The sequence below is a fragment of the Solanum pennellii genome, chromosome 3, assembly GCF_001406875.1.
Source record: "Solanum pennellii chromosome 3, SPENNV200".
Taxonomy (NCBI): Eukaryota; Viridiplantae; Streptophyta; class Magnoliopsida; order Solanales; family Solanaceae; genus Solanum; species Solanum pennellii.
Genome location: NC_028639.1, coordinates 63,384,759 through 63,405,616, shown reverse-complemented (window position 1 = coordinate 63,405,616; position 20,858 = coordinate 63,384,759). Strand labels below are relative to the sequence as shown.

General features: G+C 30.6%; 3 protein-coding genes and 1 non-coding gene across 5 annotated transcripts; 3 read left to right on the top strand and 1 right to left on the bottom strand.

Moving 5' to 3' along the window:
• Positions 1-2,471: 2,471 nt before the first annotated feature.
• LOC107013567 (lysine-specific demethylase JMJ706-like) lies at positions 2,472-6,788 on the top strand. Of its 2 annotated transcripts, XM_015213447.2 has the most exons (11): positions 2,472-2,564; positions 2,819-3,128; positions 3,645-3,801; positions 3,988-4,207; positions 4,533-4,586; positions 4,678-4,757; positions 4,838-5,115; positions 5,205-5,594; positions 5,788-5,993; positions 6,188-6,288; positions 6,484-6,788. In XM_015213447.2, exons 1-11 carry the CDS (start codon positions 2,562-2,564, stop codon positions 6,566-6,568), a joined length of 1,884 nt encoding a protein of 627 aa, XP_015068933.2. In that variant the 5' UTR covers positions 2,472-2,561; the 3' UTR covers positions 6,569-6,788. The 2 variants fall into 2 exon arrangements, with proteins under 2 accessions (XP_015068933.2, XP_027770992.1); XM_027915191.1 differs by lacking the exon at positions 6,484-6,788 and having other exon boundaries at positions 5,788-6,004; positions 6,188-6,277.
• A 1,890-nt stretch (positions 6,789-8,678) lies between these two features.
• On the top strand, positions 8,679-8,771 carry TRNAY-GUA. Its single transcript has 2 exons — positions 8,679-8,715; positions 8,736-8,771. It is a non-coding gene; the product is annotated as a tRNA-Tyr (tRNA).
• A 3,518-nt stretch (positions 8,772-12,289) lies between these two features.
• LOC114076515 (cysteine proteinase 5-like) lies at positions 12,290-13,085 on the top strand. The gene is given in 3 exon segments (XM_027915635.1): positions 12,290-12,493; positions 12,580-12,618; positions 12,621-13,085. Coding segments are annotated over 3 exon segments (708 nt in total).
• Positions 13,086-13,349: 264 nt separating this feature from the next.
• On the bottom strand, positions 13,350-17,182 carry LOC107012638 (UPF0725 protein At4g29550-like). The gene is made up of 4 exons (XM_015212521.2): positions 16,745-17,182; positions 15,190-15,330; positions 14,920-15,093; positions 13,350-13,568 (listed from the first exon to the last, which is right to left on the bottom strand). The coding sequence occupies exons 1-4, from the start codon at positions 17,108-17,110 to the stop codon at positions 13,542-13,544; spliced, it is 708 nt and encodes a 235-aa protein (XP_015068007.1). The 5' UTR covers positions 17,111-17,182; the 3' UTR covers positions 13,350-13,541.
• Between the last annotated feature and the right edge of the window lie 3,676 nt (positions 17,183-20,858).

Here is a 20,858-nt window from a genome sequence, read left to right as displayed (position 1 = left end):
AAAAAAACGAGCCTGGATTTTCAGTGTATCCATTATGTATTGACACAATTGAAAAGAATAGTGGTACTGTACATAACTTTGATGGAACAAGTGGAGAAATAACGTGTGTAGAAGGCACAACAAATGATACACAGGCTTTGGCTATTCATCTTGAAAAATCCACTGTAACAACACTAAAATTTCTGTAGTTCCAAATTTTAACAGACTGTTTAAAAAATTTGTTTTCAAAATAGATCATATAATCTTTGATTTTCAAAATTTGAAATTAATATCCAATTAAGTGCTGATTTAATGCTGATTAATGATTTGTTATCACAAATTAAGCTGTTTTAGTAACAACATTAACTTTACCGTTTTTTCTCCCCTATTTTTTCTTAACAGTTTTAAATTACCATGTATCATTTACCATGTATCACTACAGTCTAAAGTATCACAGCTCAACAAATTTAAGGGATTTTTTGTAATTACTAAACTTGTCGGGACAGAATGTAATTATTGAATTACACTATGGGATTCCTTAAATTTATACTTTTAATAATGGAGGTGGTATGTGTAATAACGATTGATAGTAATAGTTAACAATAATATTTGTATCAGTGATAATTGACGATAGTGATAATTATTGACAACAATGACGGTGGCTGATGATTATGGATAAAATAGTGGTGAAAATTATTCATATAAGAATATTTATTAATAAAGAAACATACATCGTCATCTACTTAGACCTAATATTAAACAATTCAAGCTCTGATACCATATTTAAAATTTAAATACTTTAATACAATTCATGATCTAGAACACATAATCTTACATAGAGATTGTAAGGAGCACATACATGAAGTGGAAGACATCATCACAGTCCACAGAGAAAAGTAAAAGCGTTAGTCAAAAATTGGATTCTACCTCTTTGACGTAACTTTACGTTACCATTTCCGTCAGCAATGGAACTCATGTAGAGAATATGTGGTAATCCTAATTGGTGGAGGGAGGACCAATTTATAGAGTTTATAACTTAATCCGCTATGTCTATCAAGTAACCGATATACAAAATCTATTATTCATTAAATATTATTTATGATTTTACTTGGATCACAAGTAAACTTGAGTCATAAGTAAGAAATATGGAAAGGAAACAAACTAGTGTGTTAATTTCCTAACAAATGAACGATAATCACAAAGAAGCCCTCAAACTATAAAATAGAGCAATTAAAAATATAGAGCTTCTTCTCCTAGTCGACCAAGCAATATTGTTTATGACGACTTTAAAATCCTATTTTAATGTGCTTTTAGTAATGTAAAGAAATAAAAAACTTCGAAAATATTGCAATTGAAATCAATTTATATGAAAGAGTTATCACTTGTAGTATCAGTACTAGAGGATGGCAAGCCAGTGCAAGCACGGGCCTTACGGAAAATGATTTAGTAATAAACATAATAATAATTAGATTGATTTTAAATAAATTTGTTAGAATTATAATTCAATTAATTTAAATAATATTTGTTAAATTTATAATTCAATTAATTCGAAAGGATTTGTTATAGTTCTATAATTTCGAGTTCAAGCCAATGACTTGAAGAGCACTCGATCTTTCATATATTATATGAAGGGTTCAAATTTTGATAGTGAATATCAAGAAAATATTTTTTTTCATGTTTTATAATTGATATTAATTACTTATTCCTCATATTGTTTTTCAAGACTTAATAAACATATGATAAAATAGTCATGTCAATCATTATTTTCTTACTAAATGTCTCAAATTCAAACATGCTAAGTAAAAGTAAACGAAGTTAAGTATTAAAAAGGATTAAAAAAATAAATTAGTAAAAATATTCTTCTTATTTAAGAACTTTTAAAGAGTGTAATAAAATAAATACAAATAATATGAAAGAATAGAACCGTCAGTAATTGTGCATAATTATTAATTTTATGAATCTCCTAATATTATGCAGGTGGAATAAATAAAAAAATATATATACAGACAACTAATCACGAAATAATAAAATATCACTTAAAAATAAAAAATAACACCAAACTCACATGTTGATACCACAAAATTAACTCAGATCTTCTATAATAGTAGAATTTGTGGAATAACTTAGTTCCTTTCAAATCCATTGAAATATTAATGATTCAATATCATAATAATATAATCCCAAAAGTGTTTTTCTTTTTAAAAATAAAATTAGATAGCTGAGTGTTTTGCAGAATAAAATTATCTATATTAAAAAAATAGATAATTATAAGTGCTTCTAAGTAGTAGCCAAAAAGAATATTTTTTTATTTTTTAAAAGTTCAAAATTAAAATAGAAATCCCCCAAGGCAGTAAATTGCATTTTTACCTGAAAATGCAATAGTTTTTCGTTAAAAGAGTGGGTCGGGTCGGGTCGGGTCATCCGGACCCGGTATGCCCAAATAATGCAAAGGTATAAATAGCCAACGAACTGTAACGTTTTATCCATTTTCAAATCTTCAAAAGGCGGGCGGTGAGATTTCTCTCGTTAACTTCTTCAGCGTCTTTTTCTCTCTCTACAAATTCGATGCGAAGAACACTCATATGGTGAAGTTTCTTCTGATTTCTTTAGCAATTCGTTCAAAATTATTTCATTTTACTACAGATTTTGAGTTTATGTTTATTCATTTTTTAAACATAACTTGTTTTTTCTCACTTTTGATCAGGAATGATACAGATTATAAGTATTAAAATCGACTCCGTTGTACTTCCTGTCATTTTTTCTGAAAATTCGTTGTAATAAGAGTCAGAATTTTCGCGTAAATGTTCGTATTTTAACTGTTATGAGGCTTTTTCTGCAGGCTGAAGCAGGGGATCGTTTATCTTGTGAAAAAAGAGTACCAGAAAAATATAAGCGTAACAAAGATGTTCTGAATGTTGTTGAGGAAGTAACAAAAACAAGATCTGCAAGAAGAGTGAAGAAACCTAATCTTCATGGCCCTTCTCATGGAAAAGTTTCTCAAAAAACGAAGGCCGCTGCTCAGATTAGTATGGATGAATTTGACTGGACCGATACGATTAAAGAGTGCCCAGTATATCGTCCATCTAAGGAAGAGTTTGAGGATCCTTTGGTTTATGTGCAGAAAATTGCTCCCGAAGCATCAAAATATGGTACCACTGAAAATTGGAAACTTTCTCTTGATATATTTAGAGGGTCGAACTAAGTGAACTTTGACAAGAATGTTTAAAACTGAGTAATAGTACTTTGTTTCTATTTATTTGTTTTTTTTTGAAAAATTAACTATTTTGTTCAAATTCGCTATCAGAAATCATCAAACTGACAATCAACAAGCAAAAGGCGCTTACGCTTGAAATGGAAGGAGTAAAGTTTAGGCTTCTAATGTTATGTTTCCTACTTCTGATATAGGCACTATCAGATCACAGCATTTTTGTTTACTCTTTGTCTTTTTGGGATGTGTCGTTATAGGATATTCTCATAAACCTGATAATAGCTCTAGGAACCTGAACAGTTAAATAAGTCTCTTTTGATTCATTCAATATACTGTCTTTTTCTGAACATACAATGGTTAAGTTGAACTCATATTGCTTCTTGCATTGTGCTGTGGTAATTGTCATACTTCTTTCATCCATCCTCGGCTGATTGACCAGAATCGTATTGAATTTCAGGCATTTGTAAGATTGTCTCTCCCTTAGGATCTTCTGCTCCGGCAGGAGTAGTGTTGATGAAAGAGCAAAAACGTTTTAAGTTTACCACTAAGCTGCAACCTCTGCGACTTGCTGAATGGAATAACAACGATATGATCACCTTCTTCATGAGAGGAAGGTATTATATTATTAGTGATGTCCAGTAATAGCTTTAGATATGCAAATACTGTCAAAAAATGATGGCCACATTTACTGCAGCACAAACCGCTGCTATCACAGTGCATCTCATTTTTGACATGGTCTTGCTACTTATAAGTTGGATCTTGTATGATCATTTGCTTCAAGTGTCTTTTTTACGTTTCAGAAATTATACTATTCGTGATTTCGAGATAATGGCAAACAAGGCAACTGCTCGAAGATACTGTATATCTGGATGCCTTCCTCCTGCATATGTGGAAAAGGAATTCTGGAAAGAAATGACAGTTGCAAAGAGAGGAACGGTTGAGTATGGGATTAATATAGATGGTAGTGCCTTCTCAAGCACTTCCAGTGATCCTCTTGGAAGTAGCAAATGGAATTTCAAGGTTCTGCTTATACTTTTGCTGCTGGTTTTTTGTACATCATTCTGTCTTATGTTATCATCTTTCTTCGTTGTCTATGACGGACTGCATCCTAAGCTTATTGATGCATCAGAAGTTCATAGTTTACTGTTTCTCGTGATAGTTTTCTGTGCTCAAGCACTGTCTATCAGTGTTGCTTTCTCGAGTTATAGGAATTTCTTAGCAGTATTGCATAAAGATATTCTAATTTCATTGAGTTTCTTTTGTGTCGAAGCATAAGATTTGCAAATACCATGATTAGTACACCTTAGCCTTTTCATCCAATATCAAATCATTGTTCTCTGTGCAGATACTTCCTCGGCTGCAAAGATCCACCTTACGCTTGCTTGTTAATGAAATACCGGTAGTGTGTGATTGTACATTTTGGGAACAATGCAGAATAACAGAAAAATGCTTCAATGGTTTTGTCGTTTTGATATATTTATTTGTTTCAGGGAGTAACAGACCCCATGCTGTACATTGGGATGCTATTTAGTATGTTCGCTTGGCACGTAGAGGATCATTATCTCTATAGGCAAGTCATACTATCAACATTCTCTTTGATGTTTCAGCTCTTCAGTTTCTGTACATTTTCCTTACTCCTTTTCCTCTCAGCATTAACTATCATCACTGTGGGGCCGCCAAAACTTGGTATGGAGTTCCTGGTCATGAAGCTCTTCAGTTTGAGAATTTTATCAGGCATCGCGTTTATAATGAGGAAATCCTATCAGAAAATGGGGTCAATGGAGCTTTTAATATTCTTCAAGAGAGAACAACTATGGTTTCTCCAAAGATTTTGCTGCAACATGGTGTCCCGGTTTACAAGGCTGTGCAAATGCCAGGAGAGTTTGTTATTACCTTCCCTAGAGCATACCATTCAGGATTTAGTCATGGTTAGATCTTGATAAGTCACTTGCAATGACCATATATAATATGAAGGATATTACTTTGCTCATACAACTAATTTTTATGGTTCCTGCAGGCTTTAACTGTGGTGAGGCTGTGAATTTTGCAATTGGTGAATGGTTTCCATTTGGGGCTGCAGCTAGTGAGCGTTATGCTCTTCTTGGAAAGGTGCCAATTATTCCTTATGAAGAGCTCCTCTGTGCAGAAGCAATGCTTCTCTCAAAGTCTTTAGCCAGCAGACCGTATTGCACATCAGACTTAATCGATGTTCGTTGTGTAATGACTTCATTTTCGTGCCTATTGAGATCATACCACCGTGCCCGCTGGTGCTTGGAGAAGTTGAGAACTTCTCTTAAAATGTGTTCAAAACCTCGAGGGTCATTTACCTGCATCCTCTGCAAACGAATCTGTTATGTGGCATACCTTGAGTGCAAATGTTTCGCTGGTCCCATATGCCTTTTTCATGGTACTGTTGCAGTAATGTCTAAATTTTGTTAAGAAAATTGCAATTTGATTTACATGCAACACTTTGTGATAGCTCGATGGGCCATAGGATGTAAACTTGTTGCACTTATTGAGCACACCATTTGATCATTTCATTTTCCAGTCCTCCAATTTCCATATCCTGTTTCTTAAACAAAACAAACTTAATTATGCAGATTTTGAAACTTTCAACTGTCTGTGTGGAAGTAGCTGCAGCCTCTTTGTTACTGAGGATATTTCAACAATGGAAGCTGTTGCACAGATGTTTGAGGCTGAGGAAGGAATGCGTTATGAGGTTGAGCAGAAAATGAAGTCTCTACCTTACTTGTGGATACAAACCTTATTTCCGCGCATACAAGGGAAATATCGTCCATATTGTGAGGTACCATTTAGGTTTGGCTTCACTCTACCAGACTAGCTTCCTCTAGTTCAAACTTAAAAACATATCAATTTGAATTGCGAGAATCAAAACATAATATAGTCTATATCTCTAGTAAAGAAATTATTGCGTACTATGACCTCCAACGAATTAGATGATTATAGGTTTGATGCATTTGAACTTTCATGACTCAACAGATAACGTCAAGTAGTATTCAAAATGTAGACACTGGTATAAAGATGTCCATGATAAGAAGATCAACTGCTCAAGGCAAGCAAATGAGGAATATGAAGAAAAGGTATAACTTTTTCCTCCCGGTACTAAGCTAGTTCTCGACTAGTTTGGAATTGAGGCGTAGCAGTTATCATGTTTCTTAGCTAGTTCGCTATTTCTTTGTTTCTCAACTACGAAGGCCCTCTATGCAGCATTTAGACATGAAAAATTTCACAGTTAGAATACCACTGCTAGGATTCTCACCCTGAATTTGCTACAGAGGATCAATGGAGCTTGATAACGAAGGAATGTATCCCCAGACCGCGCTAAATGACACGATGGAAAAGGAAGTCTCAAAGACATAGGTGATCTCAGATGATATCCATCAAGTTCCACTAACCTCAATGTAAAGATATCAACTAATTATGTGCCTTTTCTGTTTGGTCCAAACATGAAAGGCAAAATATTAGTAGAATTAATATGTAACTCTTAACTGTTGATTTGTTGTATAGGCATAATGCAGTTCCAAGTTTACTAGTTTATAGTATAACTTTCCAGGCCTATATATACTGTATATTTCTTGCTTCTCTTCAGTCCATTTTTATGTGAACTTGATTACTAAATAGTTGAACTACGACAGTAGTCAGCAAGGGCGAACTCGAACCCCTCTGAGTGCAAAACTACATTGTATATACAAAGTGAAATTATTTGCGTACATTATATACGTATATATAGTAGATGTTGTTTGTCTATTTTGTGTGTTTATTTCTTTAAGTTTTATATGACTGATGATGCATCAAATTGATTGTTTAATAGGCCACCTTTGGTTCCTCACTCATTATGCAAATAAGGCATCACACAATGTCCTTAAATGTGCTGAATTGTTATGACAGTGTTTGATTGTACATGATTTTTTAAAAAAAAACTAAAAACTTCCTTCATTTCAAAATAAATGAATTGTTGAGGCAATATACACCTGTTAAAAAAAAAGTTTAGGACATAAAATAAACATCACTTTCCACTTTTGCCATTTTAGTTATTCTCAAATTATCTTAAAGATATAAAAAATTCAAAGTAAAATCATAAATATGAGCAATGAACTCTCTTGAAATTATCCCATAGATGATATAAATGAGAGGCAAAAAATGGAAAAAAATTCAATAGCTCTCTTGAAGTTTGAATAAGAGCCCGTTTGGATTGGCTTAAAAAAGTAATTTTTAAAAAGTACTTTTGAAATTATTGAAACTTATTTTTAAAATAAGTAGTTATTGTTTGGATAAAAGTGTTGTAGTTGAAAAAAAAATTGTTAATGTGTTTGACAAATAAGTTCTGGTACACTTTTGTTTATCAAAATGTCTGAAATACCCTTAAAGATGTTAACGTGATAAAAAGTTAATTAATTTAAGATTTCTACCCTTAAAAAAATTTAAAAAAAAATAATTTATATTTTACATCCATAAGTAATAATATTTCCTATCATTCACATATTTTTTTATCATCACAAATTAATAATAAATAATAATAATAATAATATAATAATAATAATAATAATATAATGATAATAATAATAATATAATAATAATAATAATATGATAATATAATAATAATAATATAATAATAATCATATAATAATAATAATAATAATATTAATAATAATGTAATAATAATATTAATAATAATAATAATAATAATAATATAATAATAAAAATATTAATACTAATAATAATAATATAATAATAATAATATAATAATATAATAATATAATAATAATAATAATAATATAATAATAATAATAATAATAATAATATAATAATAATAATAATAATAATGTTAAAATAATAATAATAATAAAAGAATTAAGGGCAAACATTTACTCTCTCTGTTTAAAAAAGAATAACATTATTTTCTTTTTAGTCTGTTTAAAAAATAATGATCCCTTTTCTTTTTTGACAACACTTTAACTTTAACTTTCCACGTGGCATGTTTAAGACCACAAGATTAAAGGGCATTTTGGTACATTTGACATAACTTTAATTTAAAACCACAAGATTAAAAAGTCTTCTCTCTTTTCTTAAACTTCGTTCCAAGTCAAACTAGGTCATCTTTTTTTAAACGGAGGAAGTAATTTACTTGATCAACATAAAATGGCTTTTAAGTTGAAAAAAACCTCACCTAGCTTTTAGCTTAAAATAAATCATTTCGATAATTGTCAAACACTCAAATAAATCAAAAATTGAAAGTCAATTTGATCAACTTTTAAGCCTATCCAAACAGGCTTTAATTTACTTATTTTGAATTATGAAAAAATGCATAAAAATATAAAATGATATTATTGTTAATAAGCAAATATGACATAAATTAGTATGAATGGAGGACAACCTTGTGAGTTTTGGCCAGTATAAAAGGGGCATAAAACATGAAAGAATGCTAACAAAATTACGTATTTATAGATTTTAAAGAGAATTGAAAACAAAGCCGACCTTAGCTCAGTTGGTAGAGCGGAGGACTGTAGTCGGTATTATACCACAGTTGATCCTTAGGTCGCTGGTTCGAATCCGGCAGGTCGGAAATTACTTTTTTTTTTCCGTAACTTAGTGCACGTATCAAAAACATATTAAGATCACTTATATGACGTTTGGTGGGTAGATAAGAAATTTGTTATTATATTTAATTTAGTTATCAAACAAAACTTTTTTTTTTAGTGCATACATCAAAAGTATATTATGATCACTTATACGACGTTTGATAAGTAGATAGGAAATATACAAGTTATTCATGTATACACATCAAAAACATAGTATGATCACTTATACGACGTTTCGTAGGTAGATTATATAAATAGGAAATAATTATTCCTGTATAAAAAATTCAGTATGATATTTGTTTGATAATTTAGAATGTCGCATAACTAATATATGTATAAATTATGAGAAAATCTGTGTATTATTTTATATAGGACAAAAGGTGGATTAGGAAATCTTCACATAACTAATACCTACGTACATAATACTTAAATTTAGTGATTCACCAGTAACTAATTTCTATTATTAATAGCTGGATAACTCTAACCACCTACCAAACGAACTTCAAAATAAAGTTACTATTGAAATTGTAGTCATCATTGAAAATGCATTAATAAAAGTGAATCTTTTACCACTCTGCATGGAAATTATTTTTTTGGGCAGATATATAACTTGGAAGAAAACTTGGTACATGCATTAATATTTTAACACAAAAATGGCCTATATTGAAGAATGATTTAGGCGGAAAAGTTAATCAGTTTATCCATTTGAGTAGTACTGAACCATATTACAATTCCAGGCGCTAGCTCTGAAAAGAAAATAAAACTTGCGGAGCATTAAATTTTAACACCAAAATGGTACTAAATTAGAGATAAAGTATTGAATACATTTTTAAATTTGAAGTAAATTATTTCCAGTCATAAAAATATTCGTTTACTTTGATTAGAACTTAGATACATCATGATCAGTCACAGCAAATGATTTCAAACGGCATAATACATAAATATGTCCTTTAACTTGGTTTCAAATCACATTTATGCCCTTCGATTTTGGATGTGCACAAATAAACACTTAAACTTGTATAAAGTTGAACAAATAGACACACATGTCCTACTTGTCATCCTACATGTTATTTTTTGTCCTACGTGGTGTCCTACGTGTATTATTGTGCCATGTAGGACTCATGTGTTTATTTATTTAAAAGTTGAATAGTTAAAGTGTCTATTTGTGCATTATGAAAGTTGGAGGTCAAAGTTAAAATTTAAAGTCAAGTTTAGGGTCCAATATATGTACTATGTCATTTCAAACTCTTGTAGCAGTATGAGACTTTTGATAAAAAGCTGAGAGAAGTGTTAAATATACCCCTAAACTTGACGAGAATTTAGAGGTTTACTTCATTCATTACAAGATCGGGGTGTATTTAAGTTCAATTAGTCAAATAAAGAAGTGTTTTTAAGGTTGCCAATAGTTCGGGAATGAAAGTAATAATTTGTGTCAAGTTTAAAGGTGTTTTCAATACTATTCTCTACTATATTAGATTATTGTATTGTATTACTTTTTTTCTTCTGATGTCCAGGTCAGCTTTCAAGCATTTAATTTCATGAGATACTTGTCACCTCTCACCAACGACAGGTAAAGATTGGACAGATGTGCAGGGGTGGAGCTATGGCACGTCAAGGTTGGTCAGATGAACAACCTTCGTCAAAATTTGTTTTCGAATATATATACTAAATATCGAGTTTTTTTAGATATATATTAAGGGGGCGTTTGGTAGGCTGTATTAAAAGAAATAATCCATGTATTAGTGTGGTATACTTTTATATTGTGTTTGGTAGGAATGTGAGCCTATGTATAACTAATCCATGGAGTAGTTAATATATCCTACATGGTATTATGTGATGTATTACTAATACCTTCCATTTGGAGGTATTAGCTCTAATACCATGGGACTATTCTAGGTAAGACAAAAATACCCTTCAAATCTTTTTAATATTTTATTTATTTTTTTGATTTTATATTTTATATTTTATATTTATACTAATAAAGTTATTTAAATAAATTAGCTTACAAATTTTATTATTTAGATATAATTTTTTGTTTCTAAAATATGAAGTACTTAATCTATTTATTATTAATATAAAATATTATAATCCGACTAATATGTTAATGTTGATGTATGAATTTAAGAACAATTCATAAGTAAAATACTGTCTCTTAATGAAAGTTCATTAAACATGACACAAATAGTCTAAAATAAGAGCGTGTGTATATATATATATACACACACATCTCGAGTATAAAAATAGTTTAATTTATTTTTCTATATTTATTTTATATTTTTATTTTATTTTATGATAAAGAGTTTTTTAAAATTTATTGATACAAAACAAAGTTCAATAAATTTTCTCTATAATCATTATAGTTGTGTGACCTTTTGAGTTATTAACTCTAATTTATTAAGATGACAATTATTTACTCTCAAATAATTTAAGTGAGAAAATAGTGAACATGACAAAAATTTTATTCTCCTAACTAGTTAAAAATATTATAAAAAATAATATTCTCCGTTAATTATCTACTTTGACTCAATTACATGAAATACAAAATCTCATAATAAGTCTAGGGTATAATTGAAAAGTTTTTTTTAAAAAAACTTTTAATCCACACACAAAATTAGATAAGAAACAATGAACCAAACACTTGATAAAAATAATCCATGCATTACTAACCCCTGCATTATTCATTTTTGTACCAAACGACCCCTAAATGTTGAACAACCTTGATACAATAAAGGTTGATAACCCAGCGGTTAATGCTGTGCAAAAATACCTCTACGTTTCGGGCTCAAAATGTGGCGATTTCTTTAATGTTTTTGATTTTCTATTTTGTCCTAAAGTATGAACACCCTTGGCAAAAATCCTGACTCCGCCACTGAAGATGTGTCTATATATTATGTTATCTTTCTTCTACTTTAGCTAGCTGAATAGTAAAGGAGATTGTAGCGGGCATAAGAAGATCAGTAGTAGCAACTGTCAAGACGACGAAGTTTGATTATTTCTCCTATTTGTCTTCTACAATTTTCTCTTTATTCATTGCGTTTTGTTTGTTTTGTTTAGTGCAATGCTTCATTCATGAAAGAAATTAAAACACAAGTACTAAGTATTAATAACATATATAATCTTCATACAGAAAGTGAGATTCTTGTCCTCAAAGAAATGACTTCTCCAGATATCTTATGTGTAAAAAAGACGTAAAAATTATAAAGGCATAATACATATATTAGATCCAAAATTTGGATTCAAATTTTAACTTTGACCTCCAACTTTTATAATGCACAAACAAACAATTTAACTATCCAACTTTTAAATAAATGAACAAATAAGTACTACATGGCACAATACACGTAGGACACCACATAGGACAAAAAATGACATGTAGGACATGTGTGTCTATTTGTTCAACTTTATACAAATTTAACTGTCTACTTGTGCACATCCAAAGTTGAAGACATAAATGTGATTCAAAACCAAGTTAAAGGTGCAAATCAAGTTAAAGAGTACATTTATGTATTATGCCAATTATAAAAGGCTAAAAAATCATTTCACCTCGATGAGTCTATTCTTAACACAAACTGACATTTCATTGATAGTTTTAATGGCAAGAACTTTACCTACAGAAAGGACGCCAGAAGAAGAGGTACACATTACACGACCAAGCTGGTCCAAACCAGAAGTTAAACGTCTGGGCAAAGACGATTTCTTCAAGGAGGTATATGATATCGATGAATTAATTGATGTTTTTTGATACTTGTTCCAACTTTTGGCTGACTTAGATATTGTTTTCCAAATACTCAGAATATTAAATTTCGATGGGTGGGAAGAAATTGTCTTCTTGTGGGATTGATAATCAAGGCCATTGTTGTACGTATCTTTCAGTTTCTTTTTTGTATAGTATTACTAGTTTCAAATATGAACTCATAATAACAAATAGTTCCTCTTCATCTGAAGGTTGTTGTTGGGCATTCACATCAACAGAAGCTATTACGGCAGCATATGCCCTTAAGAATAAAAGAGAGATTGTTTCGCTCTCAAAACAACAGTTGATTGATTGCATGTACACTAAATATAAAAAGCCTTCGTATTTTGCTAATTTGGGAGAGAAGGAATGTTTTCCATGTTCATATAACAAGGCATACAAGTTTGCTATGGATTATGGTATAACGGTAGAAACTAAATACCCCTTTATGGAGGAGAGGGGTAAATGTGAATGCCACACTGAATTGGTAAGTACATCATCGTCCAATTTATCAGTAGTAATTAGAACGTACTCACGATATTTAAGCTTTATTATATTTATGTAGAGAGTTATAAAGACAAATGGATTTCAAAGAGTATCGGAATTGATCAAGAAGTTGGAAAACATGCAATGTTAATTGTAGGATATGGTGAAGAGGAGGGCGTTGAGTTCTATTTGGTGAAAAACAGTTGGGGAACGGAATGGGGTTATCAGGGATATGCTAAAATTAAACGTAGTGCACTCTCTAAATTATCGTATCCCATTATAGATTGATCGTATCAGTTCTACTAGCTATTAAGTATACGATATGTAGTAAGCCATCAGCAAGTTCAACCAAGTGTTTTTCTCTTCATTGAAGACTGTACAGTTAAGTTAATTTTACATAAATGTGTCAAGTACAAGAGCGTTTAAATAAAATAAAGTCGTTAAAATTAATTTTGCCCAATGATAGCTACAACAAATTGTTGATGAAGTTCTAAGCTGGATATACCAAAAGGAGACTTCGGAGCACATTCTTCAATCACTGCATATTTGAAGCTTTCTTCGGCTACACAATAGAAGAAGACAGTTACTAACTTCAAAGATACAATTTCTGAAAATTAACTGTTCCTAAAACAATAAAGCCCCAGGGGGCAAAGAAAGTACTTTTAGCATACTAACATTTGCCAAGTTCACTTTTAAAATATGTTCAAAACTGAATCCTATTCTGAATTTCAACAACATACCTAGGAGTAATCTCACAAGTGCAGTCTGGTCTGAGGAGGATAATATAGAGAGATTGTTTTTAATAGTGCTTAACTAAGCTTTGCCAAACAGTTTGATAACGGGATACAAACATGGAAGCAATAACAACAACAAAACAATGCGATTAGACCTCAAAGATCATTGTTGATTATTAATCACAGACTTCATTGCAACCAATCTCCTAAAAAGCTCTATCAAACAGAAAATTTCTTCCTTGTAATAGAAAGCCAAACTTGCCTGCACTTCTCAATGGAGATGATAAAAAGAATTGCAACAAGATTGGTGGAAAGACGGAGAGAAAGCTCAAATGCAGTTCATTTGACCACTCAGCTATCTACTTGGGTCGAGGTAAAACATATGAATATCATAACTTTATTCACCATCTCCGTGAACCTTACTACAAGGTGGGGCGTTTTCAACTCAGAGAACTCATGTTTCAGGCTAGACATTTCCTCGCCAATTTAGGAACTACTGGAGCATCACTGCTCTCTAAGCTTCTAGTTACCCAAGTGCTTATTTAACTTCCTTAAGGTGAGGTCTGTCTAGTCTAATTCTATTTGTGTATCTGGTGATGTGATGTATATATTATCAGTTGAACAGAGTCTACATGCACTACTACAACCTTGCCACATCCATTGAATATTTCTTCTTTTGTCAAAGGAAAATGCAGACAATCAAGGAATAGGTCGACAGAAAGTATTGTGAATTATACAAAGCAGTGCTAAGAGAAAAAAAGTAGTTCTGATTTTTTTAATAACATGTTCATATGAGGTAAAAGCAAAGGTTGCATACAACTAAAGAACTTCTCAGTAGTGCTATTTTCTTTGAATTTCCCCCCTTCAAAATTAATGTAGCTATTCACAAAAAAAAAAAAGTAAAGATCATTGGCAAAGGGAATATAACATGCACTATCAGTTAAATTTACCAAGCACACTAATAACATAATCATGACAAAGCAACTCGGATACATGATTACTGATTATGTGGTACAACAACCTAATCTCATAGAACACATGATTCTGTTAAGACTCTGGTTAGAATTAAAACATTCTTGAAAGCATGTGAAGAAATATCAGCACGCTAACAATATCAGAAGAAATATAATGAATGACATAATGGGGCTGATAAGAGACTTAACCAATAAAAGCTTTTACCTTTGGCCTGACCAACGGAAACTGCAAGCGGTATCTTAAATCTTTCACAACTTTTGCTTGAAAAATGTCATCCTTATCATCATGTGCTTTAACGGAAAAGGTAATATAGAAGATGAAGTCACGACAACCACCTCCATTCACCTTCAAAATGTCATCGACCTCGTAATTGGTGCCCTAAAAATCAGTCAAGTTATTTTCTTAGCGATACAAAAGAGAAAATGAAGGAAAAGGACAATCAGGAAAGACAAAGAAAGTGCATGTATGGTATACCTTTTCATCATTGTATTGCCTAAGTGCTTTTCCAGCATAATCTGTCATCATGTCAACATTCTTAGGGTCGTTCAAGTAGAATGGCATTGGGTAGACAGTTGTCATCGCACACTGTCCGGGATAATCTGTGATATCAAATCCCTGCAAAAGTACAATCCACCAAAATAAGAGACAAATATTGCCCATTGCATCCAATTTGCTATGTAAGTAGTTAACCTTCAGAAAACTCGCAGAGCCTGTATCAGGCAAGTAGCCAAAGATACATTGAGTTGGAAGTACCAAATAACCTGGTGTGTGTTTTTAAAAGGTGAGATAATTTTACTAATCAGTACGAAGTAGGAAAGTTATTACAATTTCAATTAAGCATATTCACGAAATCTAGAAATTGCCAAAAATTGTCAGTTGTCCTACTCTTGCACCAGGCAAAAAAGATTCAACAAACGTCCACCAAATTGTCTTTTCCACCAAATCAATCTGCCTTTCCAACAGCTTGTAACAACTCTTCACACTAAATTTCTTACTTTTACTAGCAGTCCATACTATAGAATCCATTTTTCTTGCGGCAATGCTGATGTTATCTAATAAACTCCAAAGCTTACCAATTTCTTTCACTTCCTCGTCATTGAAATCTCTTCTAAAGCTGAGATGCCAGCCTTACATCAACCCTTAATCTGAACTCCAATCTAAGCTGCCTCCCACACCCTCAAAAAGAGTTCTTTTCTAATCCTGAAACTTATACATGCTTCAATGTACTTATTGAACCTAAGATCCCTTTCAAATCCACTCGAAGCATCTCAATTGGATTCATAATCTGACCAGTTGAATCAGTTTTCCCTATGATTATCTATGCAACAACTACCAATCTACCATTATTCATCGATCACAAGCAAGTTAGGGTCGACTAGATGAATCATCTTGATGATGATGCTCCACTTAAGATCATTTCACCATTATCTACTATCATGCTCAATATTTAAACAAACCAGCTGCAATCAAACTTGGTTTCAGGCATTTCGGTTAAATGAATGGAATAAACACATTGAGGCTGCTAGAAACTACCCTTCATATACAGGTTATTACACAAACTACATACTCCTAACCTTGTTTGGCTGGTTGTTACTCATTATATTGTTAGTTTAAATACAATGTTATTACGCAAAGAACATACTCCTAACCTTGTTTGGATGGTTGTTCTCATTGTGCTGTTAGTTTAAATACAATATTTAGATACATTGTTAGGTAGAGATCTATTTTATGTTAGGTAGAGACATATACTGATTTGGTGTGATCACGTCTTTATCCTACCTCATAGTAGCTCTACCAGTATCCCACCTGTAGGTTTGTGTGACATTATGTAAGGACGGAGAACGATACAATCTATCCAAACACTTCATCAGAATAATACAGTACAATACAATATGTACCCATAGATAAATCACCTGATTTTGACTCAAAATAATCATATACAGGTGCAAACTACAGATTGCTAAATTACCTTAAAATAAACTCAAAATTTTCATAAACGACTCAAATTAGAAAGGAATGATGAGGTTACCTCGCTCTCCTTAACCTGTTGGTAATACTTCTCCCAAACAGCTTTATCCATTTTCTGGGGGTAATATGGGCAAAAGTCTTCGTCTGAATCATACTGGCTATAAGTCGGTCTTATGGGACTGGAGGTATCATTCACTTCATCGCTGAAAACCATGCTATCTTCACTGGAAGTATCGCTAATAACAGAACCCTCATCTTCTTCGTCGATCCTAAGTTTCTTCTGCGCCGGGGACTCCGATTCCTCTGCTATTGACGAGAACACGTATTCCGGCGATGGACGCGACGGAGGCGGTACACGATTCATGTCTACGTCGTTGAATGGAACCACCGGTACCGGATTACCTTCATCGGCTTTTTTTGTACTCATATTTTTGTTACGGGTTATTCCCCGGTATTTACTTGCCGGAAAAGGTTTATAAATAGTTCAATATACCTTTTACGTATAGAAAAAGGACTAATAAATATTTTCTTTCCATTTTTTATCTAAATTTTGGTTTGAAAATAGGGAAAATGACTAAAATACCTTTGAAGTATTGAAAATGGTACAAAATTACCCTTCATCCACCTATTGGCTCCAAAATGCTTTTCATTCACCTATTGGCTCCAAAATACACTTGTCATCCACCTTTGGGTTCAAAATTGACCACTTCTTTAATTGTTTTAAAATTAAACTTTTTAAAAAAATTTTAAAATACTTGGCGTTCAACTATTGGTTATAATTTAATTTATTAATATAATTTATAAACCAACCCACTACCCATTCATTACTTACTAAACGTCACCAATTAATAATCCAATTTCTAATATCAAAATCGTCATAAACACTACTGAAACACGATGAAATTATAGATTCCTGAAAATGACGTCCAAATTATTCAAGTCCGAATCGAAGCTCCAATTAAATTTAGGTTGAGCCGCTTATTTAGGAGGACACTTTCAATATGATTCTATTGAATTAGAAATTTATGATTAAAGGTAAAGAAGTAATACATCCTGAATTAATTCATTCACTTTTTTAAGATATAATTTTATAAATATTTATGATTCATTGTAAAACCTTTAATATATTATTTTGAAAAAAAGTTACCTATGAAGTAACATCACATAATTGAGACGTAAGATTAATTAAGATGAACATAGTCAAATTTTTAAGTTTATCGATAATTTTTATTTAGACACTTGAATGTATGATAATTTATTTCTATAGATATTTTTCGCCTCAAAATTTTAAAAACATTCAATTGGCAGTAGCTATTCTGTTGTTGCATTAATAATGTAACGGGTTTATTAATTTTGAGGGGTTTAATTAGTAATGGGTGGATATTGGATTGATTTATAAATTATATTAATAAGTTCAATTATAACAAATAGTTGAGCGCCACGTTTTTAAAATAATATTTAAATAGTTTAAATATAAAACCGTTAAATAAGTGGTCAATTTTGAACCAAAAGGTGGATGACAAGGGTATTTTGGACCCAATAGGTGGGTGGGAAGGGTATTTTGGAGCTAATAGGTGGATGAAGGGTAATTTTGTACCATTTCCAATACTTTGAGGGTATTTTAGGCCCTTTTCCGTTGAAAATATTTACCTAAATTTAATTAATTAGTTATTCTTTATTTGCTCTGAATGATTATTTTTTATTTAATTCAATTTTTATACAGTGTTTGATTATATTTATTGAAAATAAAATGCATTATAATAATTTGTTTGTAAAAGTATCCTTTATGCTCTGATAGCTATATCAATAATCAACTTAATATTTTCTCTATTCCATATTAAATAGATATCTTATTAAAATATTATATTACTCAATTACTTACTAAATCGAGATGAATTAATTAATTTTTTCTCATTTTACTCCTACAATTAATATGATCTTTTGAAGTTTAAACAAATTTTGAAGATTTAAGAATTTCTTTCTGAAAGACTAATTGACATAAGCAAAGGGTAAAATGGTATAATTAATTAATTTATTAATAATTTGTTAATTATTATATAAAATATAAAATGTTCATCCAATATGAAGCGAAAGTCGTACCTTTTAGCTTCGGGAAATGTATCGATGCATAGTCATATCATTGATCAATCTAATATTTTTTAGGTTTGGGAAATGGAAAATGTTTTGAGAAAATTTTTAGGGATAATTACCTGATTAATCGATCTAATTCAGGTATTGAAATTCTTTGTATTACTAACAAAAATACATGAAACTGATCTATACATTAGTAATGGGCATAAACATATATATATATATATATATATACCCTTTAACTTTGTCTCATTTCATATTTATGCCTTTAATTTTGAGTGTGTATAAGTAGACACTTAAATCTCTATAGATTTAAACATATAGACACATGAGTCATACTGTACCCAAGCCATAAATTATCATGTATAATGTCAGGACTCGTATGTTTACTTGTTCAACTTTATATGAGTTTAAGTGTCTACTTATGCAAAACAACGATAGATACCTCAGAGCTAAAACCCATGGCATAAATAACAGGAAGAATGACAAATTTCACACTTACTTGCCGGAATTTGATCGACTTTGGCCGGCAGGAGATGTTCTGTATGTCAAGAGGTTGAGAGTTTTGTCCTATCTCTTTCTAATTAGAGTTTTCTTTTTGCTTTTAGTTTTTATTATATTTTCTAGGAATTTATTTGTTTTTTTGCTGGAAGACTTTTAATAATAAATAAAATAGTCACCGGAACATCCAATAACTTTGTTTTTTTAAAAAATAATTATACACATCAGAATTGATAGACATAAATATAAAATAAGGTCAAATTAAATAAATATTGGAATCCAATCAAGTAAAGTTACCTCTGATATATGTCAATGGGGCTTTCATATTTTAAACACATATCTTGTTATAATTTCAATAGGTAGGATCTATATAATGTCTTTTTCTTTATTTCTCATCAAGATTCATATACAAGCTCCATTCTCTCTCCTAAACCTTTGGATGATTGTAACGATGTAAAAATATATTTATACTTCGCAGTGAAATTTTCAAAATAATTTAAAACTGTATGAGTTTAATAAATTTTATGAATAAAATAAATTACAATAACAAGAAGATGTAATATAAAAGCAACAAGATAATCAAATTGTTTATTAGATCTTGAGGATCGAATTTTGATGACTTAAGTACAGTGTGTTTGATAAGATTTGAGTTAGAATAAAACAATTTGTAAATCAAAGATTTTTCTCCCATACCATAGGTGAGGCTCAAATAATATTATTATATTGATCAATACTTTTTAGATATATTTTTTTATTATATTAATATGATAAAATTTTAATCTTTAAAACTTTATTAATAATTTTTAAATATCTAAATGTTAGCTTTAAAAATATCGAATTAATTAATTTTAAAAACTAATTAAATTGACAATCAAAAATAAACATGACCACTTTTAAAAAAGAACCAATAATTATTAGACCTTTAAAATAAATAGTATCTCAAGGTGGAATGAGAGAAGAACGAGAAAAAAAAAACAACATAGATTTTGTTCATTGAAATTATACTAATTACACATGTCAAAATATAAACGCCTCATTGATATATGTCGAAGAAAAATTCACTAAATTAAATCTCAATTCAAATTAAATGACATATTCATGTAATATGTTTCAATAATGCGATAAATTTTAATGGATGCATTAGCATGATTAAAGACTCAATTACTTTTCAAAACGTTTTATTTACATGTTTTCCACTATATTTGTGAAAACTATCTTTATATTAAAAATTTACACAATACATGCCTTTTTTCAATACATTAAATCAAGCAATACACACAAAATACCTTTACATAATCAATGTAAGCATATATATATATATATATAATTAATATAAACATCAGTAAGAATCATTTTCTCTTGTTTCAATTCAAAGCTTATGCATATGTAGTTGCATATATATATATAATTAAATAATTTTTTGAGAAACACACACAAGAAAAAGATTTTGATTTTGTTAAAGGGACAACTCCAATCCCAATAATAGATTAAGTGAGTCTTATATACTTTAACAAACGAACTCTATAATATTAACAATATAAAAAATTTTAATGCAGACATTATCATGTTTAAAATCAATTACC

Excerpts from the sequence above, each read along its gene's own strand:
- LOC107013567 (XM_015213447.2), top strand. Across the intron at positions 4,758-4,837 it reads GAGGATCATTATCTCTATAG|CATTAACTATCATCACTGTG; the intron begins GCAAGTCATACT and ends TTTTCCTCTCAG. Across the intron at positions 5,994-6,187 it reads AATATCGTCCATATTGTGAG|ATAACGTCAAGTAGTATTCA; the intron begins GTACCATTTAGG and ends ATGACTCAACAG.
- LOC107012638 (XM_015212521.2), bottom strand. The coding sequence starts at position 17,110 with ATGAGTACAAAAAAAGCCGATGAAGGTAATCCGGTACCGGTGGTTCCA. Across the intron at positions 15,331-16,744 it reads AACAGGTTAAGGAGAGCGAG|GGATTTGATATCACAGATTA; the intron begins GTAACCTCATCA and ends GTACTTTTGCAG. Across the intron at positions 15,094-15,189 it reads GGCAATACAATGATGAAAAG|GGCACCAATTACGAGGTCGA; the intron begins GTATACCATACA and ends ACTGATTTTTAG.